The sequence below is a fragment of the Chiloscyllium punctatum genome, chromosome 32 (assembly GCF_047496795.1).
Source record: "Chiloscyllium punctatum isolate Juve2018m chromosome 32, sChiPun1.3, whole genome shotgun sequence".
Classification (NCBI taxonomy): domain Eukaryota; kingdom Metazoa; phylum Chordata; class Chondrichthyes; order Orectolobiformes; family Hemiscylliidae; genus Chiloscyllium; species Chiloscyllium punctatum.
In genome coordinates this window covers 30989188-31003605 of record NC_092770.1, presented here as the reverse complement: position 1 = coordinate 31003605, position 14418 = coordinate 30989188, and the positions used below count along the sequence as shown (strand labels likewise).

Genomic DNA, 14418 nt, shown 5'->3' with positions numbered 1-14418 from the left:
GTATATGAAGGAGAAGGGGTAGAGAATTATATGGCAGACTCAAATGAGGAAAGATGGGCATGGGCTGAGTTGAAGAAGAAGTAGCATAGACTAGCTGGGCCAAATGGACTCTTCTTGTGCCATATGTAATCCCATGTGATGCCATCATTGTTGATTCTTACTTGCCCTCTGAACTGGCTTAGCAAGGCACTGCTCCAGAGAATTCAGGGCAACTAGGGATGACCAATAAATGGCGGCCTTGCCAACAATGGCTATGCCCTGAGCATGAAGTAACAAAAGAGAGAGATACACCAGAGGAGAAAGAGCAAGCTGTCAGCTGTGGCTCAGTGAATAAAACACTCCCTCGGAGTATGACAGCTCACTCCCGGGCCTGACCATACAGGTCACTGACTGCTGCCCAGTATTGAGAGAGGTGCCACCTTTTGGAGAAATATTACACTGAGGCCCTGCCTCTACTCTCAGGTGGATGGAGGAGGAGCCCATGGAACTGTTTTGAAGATGATCTGGAACATATAACCCAGTGACCTGGCCAATATTCACCCCCAGTACCAATCAAAAACAGATGTCTTAGATCACGTTGCTGTTGGAGGGAGTTGCTATGCACAGATTGGCTCCCACTCCCTCCCACTGACTATCTCTGTTACAACAATGACTGCCACTACAAATATGTTTCATTGATTGTAAATCACTTTGAGATGTCCAGTGGTTACAAAAAGTGCTATATAAATACAAACTTTTATTCCATTTGTAACAGGGAACAAGTGGCAGCATCAAAGTAAATGCCAGAGGAGATCTCAAGGGGTAGAAATGTTACTTGCCTTTTTCTCTCTGTATACAGTAGTTATAAAGTGACACCCCAATGATGTCAATGCCAGCAATCTCAGAACACCAGAGCAGATATTCATCCAGTATCAGCACAACACCCATCAATTCTTACATTTGGAAATGGACCTTCCCACAGAGTGGCCTGTGGGTCACCGAGGACACTCAGCCCATCTAGCTCATCCAGTCACTGAACCATTTATTTATTCATGGGATGTGGGTGACCCGGACTGAACCTGAACTAATTGCCCATCCCTAATTAAGCAGAGGGCAGTTAAGAATCAACCACATTCCTTTGGGTCTGGAGTCACATGTAGGCCAGGCCAGGTAAGGATGGCAGTTTCCTTCCCTAAAGTGCATTAGTGATCCAGATGGGCTTTTTTCAACAATTGTCAATACTTCCATCTTCATGATTTTTATAAAATTCAAATTCCACCATCTGCTGAGACAGGAGTCGAACCCAGGTCACCAGTACATTACGTGGATCTCTAAGTTAACAATACAGGGGTGATACCACTGGGCCAGAGAGTTTTCCAGTTAGCCATCCACATTTCTATGGGGAATTGCTTCATCCCTCAACTTGTCCACAAACACAATTAGGTTCAGTCAGTGTTTGGGCCATTTAATCTTTCTCGTTTTCTTTTTGTGTCCTTCGTTAGAGTTGCATCTTCAGTGAGCTGTCTGGATTCTGAGCTAGAGAGCAGCCCAGTCATTCTTCTCCTGACATCAGGTGCTCCATTGCTGCCCCAAGAATGCTTCGGCCCCTCAGTCTCCAGGATCAGCGGAGAACAGATGAGATTGAGGCTGCTGTATTTTGCCAGACAACAATTGATCACTCCTCCGAATTTGGGCCCATTGTGAGGTGCACTGCAACTCCCCAATCCACACTCTTTGCCACCCCCTGCAAGTTTCCCTCCAAGCCACTCATCATCCTGCCTTGGAAATATATCATCACCACTTAGCGTCACTGGGTCAAAATCCTGGAATTCCCTCCTTCAGGGCATTGTGGGTCTACCTACAGCACGTGGACTGCAGCGGTTCAAGAAGGCAGCTCACCCCCAACCTCTCAAAGGGCAACTAGAGACGGGCATATATTTTGAACCAGTCACTAACATCTACGTCCTATAGCTCTGCCAATTCCCACTGGCATTATTCTTTAAATCCCTAGAGTAAAAGTGTCTGAAAGTCACTCAGAAACATATAAGTCCATCTTACCACCCGACAGCATTGAGTAGCTTAGCCCTCCAGTCAGTCATGCACCGTAAGAGGCTGCGAGGGCAATATGGAGCACTGTAAGGGGGTGTGGGAGGGGGAGTGGGGAGCACTGTAAGGGGGTAGGGGAGGGGGAGTGGGGAGCACTGTCAGGGAGTGGAGGAGGGGGACAGTGGGGGACACTGTCAGGGGGTGGGGAGAGGGACAGTGGGGGGCACTGTCAGGGGGGTGGGGGAGGGGGAGTGGGGAGCACTGTCAGTGGGTGGGGGAGGGGGATTGGGGAGCAATGTCAGGGGGTGGGGGAGGGGGACAGTGGGGGGCACTGTCAGGGGGTGGGGAGGGGGACAGTGGGGGGCACTGTCGGGGGGTGGGGAGGGGGACAGTGGGGGGCACTGTCAGGGGGTGGGGGAGGGGGACAGTGGGGGGCACTGTCAGGGGGTGGGGGAGGGGGAGTAGGTACCACCATTATCACTGAGTCCAAGTTACAGGTCAAGCCTCTACTCCAGAGACCTCAGCAGGCATCTGCAATGCAGTACTGAGGGAAAGCTGTACTGTCAGTGGGGCTATTTTCAGAGGAGCAGGAGGAGGCCATTCGGCCCTTTGAGCGTACTCTCCTATTCAATAAGATCATGGCTGATCTGCTGCTGGTCTCAAATCCATGTTCCTATCTGCTCCTCTGTAATCACTGACTCCATTGTCTCAAGAACCTAATGCAGCCTTGAATAGATTGAATGACTTGTCTCCACTGCTCTCTGGGGAAGACAATTCTGCACATTAATGATCATCTAAGAGGACAACAAGTTTTCTAATCTCCATCTAAAAAGGGAAATTCTTCTTCTCAAACATTGCTTAAATCTCCTGCACAACAGAAAATATTGTCCTGGTAACCACACTCTCTCTAGTCCCCACAAGATCTTAACACTTTCAGTAAGAATTTAGCAGGAACCTCTCATTTTTTAAAGGGTATGGACTCGAACAGTTAAACCTTTCTTCACTAGCCCCTCATCCTGCGAATAAATCAAGTTAACCTTGTCGGAGTTGCAATAATAGCTGCCATTTTTCAAAGAAGACAACTAAATATGGTCTCACATCCCATTCCAGATGTGAATGTACATACAATTCCAGATGAGAATGTACACACCATTCCAGATGTGATTGTGCACACCATTCCAGATGTGAATGTATATACAATTCCAGATGTGATTGTGCACACCATTCCAGATGTGAATGTATATACAATTCCAGATGTGAATGTACATACAATTCCAGATGAGAATGTACACACCATTCCAGATGTGATTGTGCACACCATTCCAGATGTGAATGTATATACAATTCCAGATGTGAATGTATATACAATTCCAGATGTGATTGTGCACACCATTCCAGATGTGAATGTATATACAATTCCAGATGTGAATGTATCTACAATTCCAGATGTGAATGTGCACACCATTCCAGATGTGGTCTCACCATTGCTGTGTACAGCTACAGTATAACTTTGGACGAGTCATGAAACCGAGGCCTTGCCTTCTGCTCTTTCATTTAGAGAATAAAAATCACATGGTCACCATCCCATAGCCACCATCCCATGGTCACTATCCCATGGTCACTATCCCATGGTCACCATCCCATAGCCACCATCCCATGGTCACTATCCCATGGTCACCATTCCATGGCCACCATCCCATGGTCACCATCCCATGGTCACCATCCCACAGCCACCATCCCGTGGTCACTATCCCATGGTCACTATCTGTTGGTCACTGTCCCATGGTTACCGTCCCATGGTCACCGTCCCATGGTCACCATCCCACGGTCACCATTCCATGGTCACTATCCCATGATCACTGACCCGTGGTCACTATCCCATGGTCACTATCCCATGGTCACCATCCCACGGTCAGCATCCCACGGTTACTATCTCATGGTCACCGTTCCATGGTCACCATCCCATGGTCACCATCCTGTGGTCACTATCCCATGGTCACCATCCTACAGTCGTTATCCCATGGTCACTATCCCACGGTCACCATCCCGCGGTCGCCATCCCAAGGCCACTATTATGAAGAGCAGTCAGGGAGATTGCCCTAATTTACAACATTTATTCCTTAACCAACATTACTAAAACAAAATTATCATGAATTTTTTTTAATTTTGGGAGCTTACTGTGTACAGATTGGTTGCTGTGATTCTCAGACTATGATTGTAACTGCTTTGAAGGCACTTAGTTAACTGTGAAGAGCCTTGGAACGTATGAGGTCACAAATGGTGATATAGAAATGAAAGCGATCAGCTGTACGCTAGCAGTGAATCATTCAAGGACTGGTCTTTCTCACATTGTATCAGAGAAAGAACGTCACAGGTGCACATTGTCCCCAAGCTCGGAAAACTCTCTTCTGTATTTAAACTCTTGACCAGGTCCTGGAATGTGACCCTCACAGCTATTCAGAGCCAGTCTGAAACACTTCCCCACTCTCTTTCCGTTTGCGTGACCAGTTTGGACTGCATTATTTGTCTGTCAGGATCAGAGACACCTGGGCGTTAGCACGGAATTACCTTAAATTGTTTGATAGGGATCTGACCACAAGACTTATAGTTATATTCTGCCTCAGGTTCAGCTCTGACACAAAGAGAGAGAGAGGCAACCAGTCTGAAGTTACAATCTCTTTCAGAGCCTGTTTACAACTGAGTTTGAGCCAGTTTAAGTGTAAGCGTCTCTGAATACCCTGACAGTGGACAAATAGGTTCAAGTCTTGCCCCAGAAGAGTTGACATTGGCACAGAATGGGGCATATAAAGGAGGCTGTGCCTGGCGTGACTGGACAGGATCGTGTGAATGCATCATGGGAGCCCTGTTGATTTTAAAGTTGATCCCATGTGTTTGCAAGTGTGTAAGTGGATAATGTGTGTACATGTGGGAAAGCATGTGTGAGAGAGTGCTGGAGAGTTTGTGTGAAAGACAGAGTGAAAGACGGAGAGGGAGAAAGATAGAGAGTGAAAGGTGAGAGAGAGAATGAGAGTGAGAGACAGAGAGGGAGGATGAGAGAGAGAAAATGAGAGACAATTAATGAGGTAAAGTGTAAGGGTGAGAGAGAGAATGAGAGACAGAGAATCAGAGAGAACAAGAGGGAGAATGAGACCTGAGAATGAGGGAAAGCGAAAGAGGGAGAGAGAGAATAAGGCAGAGTGCACATGTGAAAGAAAGTGTGGACAGACTCAGAAAAATGAATGAGTGAGAGAGAGTGAGAATGTCTGAGAGTATCTGAGAAATGGTGAGTATATGAGAAAGAATGAGAGACTGAGGGAGAGTGAGAATGAATGCTTGAGAGTGGATGTGTGAGAGAGTGTTTGAGAGAGTGAGGATAAGCGTGTAAAATAGAGACAGAGAGAGACTAAGAGAGAAGGTGACATAAAGAATGAGTGCACTAGGGTGTAACTATGAGAGTAAATGTGTTTATGTGGGTATAATGTGTATTGAGTGCAGTTTTACAATGTGGGACTCCAAGATATCAGCTTACAACATATTTTACATCATTAAATATGCATTCTTCACCCGAACAACATTTATTCAAAAACTCATTATGTGTAAGGTGTTGTTTTGCTTGTGAAGTTGTCTCTGTCCTTCCCATGAGTACCTACACCTCGCTCCTGTGGCTTTGAGATTCAGAAACTGGGACCCTGCAGATTCTTGTTGGTAACAAGTTAGTCATGATAGGGTTTGGGCCAGATGAATAGGGTTACTTTAGCATTGCCTAGTTGGGGCTGGTTAGTTCAGTTGGCTAGACAACTGGCTTGCCCTATGGAGTGATGCCCACAGCATGGGTTTAATTCCCACACTAGCTGAGGCTACCACGATAAATCTACTTCCTCAACCTCTCCCCTCACCTGAGGCATAGTGACCCTTAGATTAATCCACCAGTGGGATTATGCTGGCTTTACCATTGTATTGACTAACTGCTGCATTCACCTATAGCCTTTGGTGAGTGCACTACTTTGGAAAATTAAATCAGAAATGAAAAAGCAGTTTGTTTCTCAGGTCATGTCTTGAAATTAAGGCAGGACTTTTTGAATCAGCCTTTCTGTTTTCTCCTTTAGTTAATTTTGAGACCAGGATCTGTCAATAAGGGTTTGAGTCCTGATAGACATACTTACCCTGGTTCTCAGGAGGCAGTTGGAGGGTAGGTACTTCTTCTGCTAAAAGAAAACAATTATCTTTGGGAAAACACAAACCAGGTCAATATGGTCACTGAATTCAGATTAAATAGAGTCTTTTTAATGGATAGACCCTTTAAAGGAAAATGCCTCATTAAAATCTAATAACTCACTGTCAGACTATCTCACGCTCACTCTCTTTCACTCTCCTTTCTCTCCTGCACTTTTTCACTCTCCTTTTCTTTCTTTCTCTTTCAATCTCTCTCACTCTCTTTCATTCACACTCTGTCTCTCTCTAACACACATCTCTCTATTTCATTGTCTCTCTCACACTCAGTTTCTCCTCTCATTCTCTCTTTTCCTCACACACACTCTTTCACTCTCTATCCCTTTCATTCTCTCTTTCTCTCAATCTCTCTCCCTCTCATTGCCTCTCAAACATACACTCCATCTCTTTCTGTCTCACACACATGTACACTCCTCTTTCTGTCTCACACACATGTACACTCCTCTTTCTAACTTACTCTCTTTCTCTCAATTTCTCTCCTTCTCACTCTCTCCCATGTACACTGTTCTCACCCTTTCATTTGTCTTTTCCTCTCTCCTCTCAATCTCTGTCTCCTTATTACATTCTCTCATATACTCTGCCTCTCTCTCGCACACATATGCTTTTCCCCTCTCTCTCCCTTTCATTCTCACTTTCTCTCTCTCTGACAATCTGGAAATGTTACCTGATTGGGGAGTACTTGCTGAGTTTTCTGCCTGTCTCTCTGCAAACACACAGTACACAGATACAGCAAAAATTGAATAAAGGCTCTTGAATAATATACAGAGGTTGATACAACAGGCCACACACATGAGGATTGATGGATGAAAATGAAATGGGGATTACATAAAACATGACATAGACTAACAGAATGACTGTTTTTCTAATGTAGATATTACATGAGGTTCTATTGCTTCCAGACTTTGGTCCGCATTGTGAATCTGCCAATCAAAATCAACTCAAGTCCATGAATCTACCAATCAAACTCAAGTCAAGTCACAAACAAACGCGCCTCCCTGTTATGGTTATATTTGATTGCTGCAGGATGATAATCAGAAGCTGGGCCTAAGTGGTTAATAATGGAGAGTTTGTTCCTTGGTATTAAGGGGAGTCCTCCTGGTTCTATTGAGGTGAATTTGGAGAAGGATGGGGCTGGGACAACCCTCTTTGATGGAGTCCCATTTATGAGTGAGCATCCTGGGGTCAATGTGCCACTGGAACTGAGCACGCCCGAGAGAGAGAGAGAGAGAGAGAGAGAGAGACAGATGGCCAAACAGCAGGATTGATGCCTTGATCAGAGGCAGTTTTCTGATGTTACTGGAAACTTTCCAGCTTCACATGCCCTATCCCTAGCCCCTCACTCCGTCAGGAGCCCAGAAATGGTTCTGAGGCAATCTCTCAGCAGGAGGTCAGAGGGTAATCAGAGGAAGCCATGATGCTCAAAGAAGCTCACTATTGTTGGCATTCTTTTGGAAATACACCCCTGTTATATCAATCCCAAAACAGTGAGTGAACTATAACACTAGACACTTTTCTCAATAATGGATTTACTGACAGACTGAAGCATTTAGTATGTCTGTTTCCTACCAGCCACCCCTCTATACCAGTGGTCACTATAAGTGCTCTAAATACTTAGTTAAACAGTTTCATTGGTGTATCTTACAATACAATAAGCATACTATTAACATCCCTCTTCACTTTGGGCCCTCTCAGAGTTCTGGCCTGTGTTTTCGCAAACTTATTTGAAGCCTTTCTTGAGTTCCTCCATTTTGAGGTGTCCACAGGGTTTCCAACAGCACTCAATCTCTCCCAGAGGAGCAGTGGCCAGACAGTCCTCAGACCTTTAGACTGGCCCTGCCATCTCCCTGTTCCACCAATCATCTTTCAGAAATTGGTGAATGCAGACGCACCTAAAGACTGGACTGTATCTTGCAAACCTCGCAAACACTGCTGATGATGAGTAAGTTCCAGGTGCCTGTGAGAAAATTCAGCCCCAACAGTCCTACTATCAAACCTTTGCAAAAGAGCTAACTCCTATCCGATCAGTTGTCATCCAATATTCCCCCAACCGTCTGTTTTATATCTCCCACACTATAACAATGCCCCACTCAAATTATAATATCACACCAGAATGGATGAGATGGACCAAATGGCCTTGTTCTACACTCTTAATTCTATGTGATAATTTAAGCTTTGAAAGAAACTTTCACCTTCCCATTTACAATTGATGCTTTGTAATGGGATGTGATACCTAATTTATTTTTCTGTGTTTTGATATCATTCTTTGTGATGATTTGGAGATGCTAGTGTTGGACTGGGGTGTACAAAGTTAAAAATCACACAACACCAGGTTATAGTCCAACAGGTTAATTGATGAAGGAGCGACCTCCGAAAGCTAGTGTGCTTCCAATTAAACCTGTTGGACTATAACCTGGTGCTGTGTATTCTTTGTGATGTTTGGATGTTTGGAAAAACTTAATCCCCTCCTAACCTTTTATCCCTAAATCCAAGGTGTTCATACCTAGTCACTGTGAGACTATTACAGAGTCTTGTCAGTCAGTAGAAAAGTCCATTTGTATACCAGAGACAGGTTTATCACTAGAACATTCAATGTGTAAAGCCCATGACCAACAATTCCTCCATGTGGAGGCTGGTTTACTTTATCATGAATCAAGTTATGAGAGCAAATTCTTCAGTGTTCATCCAATCCTCATTGTATCAGGGTCTCACTTTCCACAACTGCAACCTTTATCAACAATTTATGGGACTCCCCGTGACATTCTGCTGGTCCCTCAGATTCAATCTCCCTCAGAAGACCCCTCATCAAACATTCACTCTCCTTGGCATGGCATCCAGCGGTAAATCTTCAGCCCTCCATCCCTGCTTGCGTGTTGTAGTCAGAGGAGGCATCCACTTTAGCGAGCTCCTGAGTCTGCAGCTTATAGATATTGGTCTTTTGTCTTTCCCTTGGTCGTTATTAACTGCATTGATGAAGCTTTGTCAAAGTAAGCCAAATGATTCACCAGTTCAACGTATTTCACGTACAAATTATTGCTGCTCATCGGTCACTCTAGGTCACTTTTTGTTGAGTGCAAAGCTGAGAATCTGACAGCAGATATTGATCAGATAACTTGTGTTTCAGCACCAGGTGTAAACTTAGCAATTCTTTGGATGAGATGGATGAAACAAGCAACTACTACAAATCTGGTTGAAATAAACTGTGAATAAGATGGTGAACATGTTCAATTCAATAGAGAAAATAAGTAAATAACAGTCATCTTTGCTCGGCATGAGTTAATCACACTAGTTATTGGTTAATGCCATGACATCAGCTAGGATGTGACACACCCACACATACAGACATGGAATCAGGCTGTGCTCTAACCTCCTGTTGTTGATGCTGCTGCTTTTGTTGGTTCATCTTCATTTTTCTCAGCAACAGGTCCATGTTCTGAAGACATGGAGAAGCTCTTGGAAAGTTAACATGACACACAAACACAGGGACACAGAATACAATACCCACATCCACCCAGTATCCACATCCACAGACATGCACATGTTCATAGACGTATACATATTCACAGACATGAAAACGCACACAGATCATATCAATCAACATGCAACAATGAGCACTCTCAATATTCAAAAAGAATGACACTCAAGGCTAGTGTTTCTTGGAGACAAGTTTAAACTATCATTCAACTCCAAAACAATGCATTGCCACAGAGGGATTAACACATGAGCCACTTCCCAGCTGAACACAGGCTGCAGTAAATCACAGAATTGTTACGGTTATTGTGCCTTCACTAGTTCTCCAAATGATTATTATGACTTATTACTGTTCTCCTGCCTTTTCCTCTGTAACCCTGAACATTGATTTGATTCAATCTAACAGTGTCTCAGATGCCTCGATGGAACGTCCCTCCATCACCTTCCCAGGGAGTGAAGAGGGAACGTGTGCGGACAGGGCAGAATAGCAGCTGTACCTACTGACACTCCAATCACAAGGTCACATTCATGGCCATGACAAACAGCAATTATCAACATCCATCAGCAGAAAGCCATTTGGCATGAGAACAGCCAAAGATTATCTGTGTGCATCTTGGGGAATTGTACATGTTTCCTGAAGGAGTGTTTCAAACCTCCTGTAGCTAATTTGGTTGCCTTACAATTAGCAAATGCCTTAATCTAAATTGGAGTCTCCTTGACTGAGGAGGTGCGTAAAAAAGTTAGATTCAACCCAAAGTACACCACATTCTTCACTTTGTAAGTTTGGAGTGGATGTGAAGTGGTTACTGCTTCACATCAGCATGGATCAGGAGTGATTCCCTGACTACCTCGCAGTAGAATCTCATTCAATGTTGTCTAGTCACAGATCAGGCTCCCATTCTGAGTTTAATGTGCCGCTCCATTAGGACTGGGGGTGTCAGTGGATGGGAACTGGCACTCCTTTGTAAAGGGATTTAATTGTAACCACAACCTATCCAGGTAGATGACAGAAAAAATATTCAATTGCCATGCAATTCAGTGTGATCCACTCCAACAGAACTTGCTGGAAACAGAACTTGATTCTCTATAAGTCTTGAATCACAATCAGAAGGTGATGTTAGAAATCTATGAAACAAACTCAGCTAGCCCTAGAGCATCAAGGATTAAAAAAAATCCCTCAATTTCAACTCAACTCCCTGTGAGGAAACACATCCAAATTGTTCCTGCCCTGAAGAAATTGTCTCTCACTCCATGATTTCACCCATGCTTTCTGGTTACTGGGGCTCAATTTAAGCTCGATTTCCATTGGGTTAAAATTGAGCTTCTGGGCTCTGACTTGCAACATGAAGTCAAAACCATGATACAGCAAGTCCACAAATCTTAAATTAACCTGCCAGAGAAAAATAAAGTGGGTGTATACTTAGACACGATGCAAGGTGCATTCAGTGCAACTAATGTCTCATTCATTTGGTTGGTGAGCACGACTTGATTTCCACCAGATCAAGGTGAGCTGCTTGCTGCGGGGTTTAAAGACACATTAGAAGGACAAGCAAAGGAGTGACAGAAAAATACTGACATCATATGCTGCAGAGAGTGACTCCAGTTAGTTTAAACCAATCTGAAAGGAATGATCCACAGGGAATCCAGTCTCGTGCAACTGTGAACATTAACACTGATCATTAATAAGTTCAGCCAATGAACCACCAGTAGTACACTAACCTGCACCATTTGCTGAGCCATCCTCTTTTTGTTCTGAAAACAAATTAGGTCTTTATTTTACCAACAGATATAATCCATACGTATATTCACATTAATCATATTCACATTAAATACACATTTATAAAATGATTAAAACCTACAATCAAACCTTCGGTTACATAGGAATGTGAAAAAGCAAGGAACATCATTTTGGTCCAACTGATCTCAGATCACATAGCTCTCCACTGATGCCACCAATTTGGTTTCCTCATGAAATTCTTGCCTGACCTCTTCCTGAATGCCCTCGATGCTGTCAGCCTGGGGAAAATATTCTCAGGGCAGCCTGGAACATCTTTCCCATGGTGTGATCCCTGGTTTACTGCATAGCCACCTGCCACCTTCACATCAGAAACTTGTGGGCTTCGCCCAACTCTAGAGATCTGAGCAGACTGGCTGGCACTCTGGTGCAGTGCAGAGGGAGAGCTGTTCTGTCAGCGGTGCCATGGGTCCATCTCAAGTGGATGTAAAAGCTCCTGTTGCACAATGTTACAGTGGAGCTCCCCCTGATGTCATGGCCAACAACTCTTTTCAATCAACATGTGGCCTGATATTTTGATTGCTATGACTAAAGATCATAAAAAACACATGATGTGGGAACAGATTTAGGCCGTTCAGTCCATCAAATCCAATTCACCATTCAATAAGATCATGGTTAATCCAATATTCCTCAATTCGTTGTCCAACCTTTTCCCAATAACTCTTCATTTTCTTACTGATTAAGTCTGGCTATTTCCATAATACTATAAGAAATAGCCACAGGAGTAGGCCATTCAGCCCCTCGAGCCTGCTCCACTGTTCAATTGGATCATGGCTGATCCAACAGTCTGCACATTCACTTTCCTGCTCTTTTTCCCATTACCTTTAACTCCCTGACTTATTAAGAATCTATCTCAGCCTTAAATACAGACAAAGATTCCGTTCCCACAGCTCTCTGTGGGAAGGAGTTCCAAAGACTCACAACCATCTGAGAGAAGAAATTCCTCCTCATCTCCGTCTTAAATTGGTGCCCCTTTATTCCGATACTGTGCCCTCTGGTCCTGGACTCTCCCATGAGGAGAAACACCCTCTCAGCATTGACCCGGTCAAGCCCCTTAAGAATCCAACATATTTCACTGAGGTCACCTCTCATTCCTCTAAACTCCAGTGAGTCGAGTCCCAACCTGTGTGACCTTTGCTCATAAGACAATCCCTCCATCACAGGAATCATCCAAGTGAACCTTCAATGAACTGCCTCCAGTGAAATAATATTTCTCCTAAAATAAAAGGACTAACAACCTTGAATATACTATCTATGTAAAACTGGGTGCCTCATTTCCTAAATTGCAAAATCCGAAGTCACATGACACCGGATTATAGTCCAACAGGTTTATTTGAAATCACAAGCTTTTGGATCGCTGCTCCTTTGTCAGATGAAGTGGGGACCAGCGCTCCGAAAGCTTGTGATTCCATATAAACCTGTTGGACTGTAATCTGGTGTCGTGTGATTTCTGCCTTTGTCCATCTCAGTCCAACACTGGCACCTCCACATCACACATCAAGAATATGTTATTGCTGGTCAATATTTTCTGGATATTCAGACATATGAAGAGTGCAATATAAATGCAAGTTTAATTCTTCTAAACTACTAATACAAAGGTCCTCTTCATCTCTCCAGTAAATAAATTAACAATTAAGTCATTTTTTTGAATTGTGATTATTTTCATTCAGTAAATAAGATTGTTTCAAATTAATAAAAAGAACTGAATATGCCAACGAATTCAAAACATGAAACAGGAAACAATAAGAGGAATAAAGCAGGTCATGGAGACTCGGAGTGGGTCAGACAGCTCCAGAGAGAATCTCAGGTTAATATTTGTGGCTGAACCTGCAAAACTAAAAACAAAGTTTGTGTTTTCATAAAACAGGAGTATAAAAGCCATGTTCATAGAGCCATGAAGGTTTACTGAAACAAAAATGGCCCTTCAGCCCATTGAACCTGTTCCAGATGAAAACAATCACCCAATTATTTTCCATTTAACCCATTTTCCAGCACGTGACGCACAGCCTTGTATACCTTGGTATCATCAGTAAATTCTTCTTAAATATGATGAGGGCTTCTGAGGGTTAGCAAACAAAAAATATAACAGACAATCCAAAACCAGGGACAGGTTCATTGATAAAAAACAGAAGTTGTTGGAAAAGCTCAGCAGGTCTGGCAGCATCTGTGAAGGGAAGTCAGAATGGGTTCGTTGGTTGAATGACCTACCAACAGTCCAATGGAGTTACAATCAAAGGGACTTGGTTGCCCCAGTCTCCAAATCATAGCTGGCTAACAATGCAGTAGGTGAAATGTATTGTAACCTTTATTATAAGTGAGCTGGAATACAAGAGTAAGGAAACCGTGCATGGTGAGAGAGAGCACACTGGGAGAATGTTGTAGGATTGTGGGCTCCTACCTAAAGATATACATAATTTCAGGGGGAATGATTTCAAGACTGATTCCTGATTGAGATCATCTTCCTGTGGGAAGTGATTAACCGACATTTTAGGGATGACCGCATTACAACATATCAAATTCTGACAGGACTTGATTAATTGTTGAGAGGTTGGTTGTTCTTGTTGGGGAGTGCAGAACAGTGAGATAGGGAGTAAGCGGGAATGATAGTCTCAGGATAAAGGGCAGGCTGGTTATGACTGAGAAGGGGAGAAAAGTCCTCGTGCAGAGGGTGGTGATGTGAGGCCCCTTTCAGTCATGGCTGACCATGGGTTGCATCCTCATTCTTCTAGCTTTCTGCTTCCCTGAAGCAACGTCCCTTGTGATTGAAGAGACAATGCTGGAGTGACAGTCCCGGTCGCAGAGGTCACATCTGTATGTGGTCGCTGATCTGCTCGAGCTGCTGCCCTCCTTCCTTGGTGCCCGCTTGTCTGCTGCAGCGTTCATCAGCTTCTTTCCCCTGT

General features: G+C 43.8%; 1 protein-coding gene across 11 annotated transcripts in view; it reads right to left on the bottom strand.

Moving 5' to 3' along the window:
* mybpc1 (myosin binding protein C1) overlaps positions 1-14418 on the bottom strand; it is a 146370-nt gene that overhangs the window by 87083 nt on the left and 44869 nt on the right. For 3 of the 11 annotated variants that reach the window (XM_072551998.1, XM_072551993.1, XM_072551995.1), the window contains exons 4-7: positions 11443-11475; positions 9620-9685; positions 6920-6958; positions 6189-6230 (exon numbers count right to left, since the gene is read on the bottom strand). The exons of 3 other annotated variants lie outside the window; for them this stretch is intronic. In XM_072551998.1, coding sequence (XP_072408099.1) covers positions 6189-6230; positions 6920-6958; positions 9620-9685; positions 11443-11475 — 180 coding nt within the window. The remainder of the gene's footprint in view (positions 1-6188; positions 6231-6919; positions 6959-9619; positions 9686-11442; positions 11476-14418) is intronic. 5 more of the 11 variants (XM_072551999.1, XM_072552002.1, XM_072551994.1 and 2 more) reach the window with 4 other exon arrangements.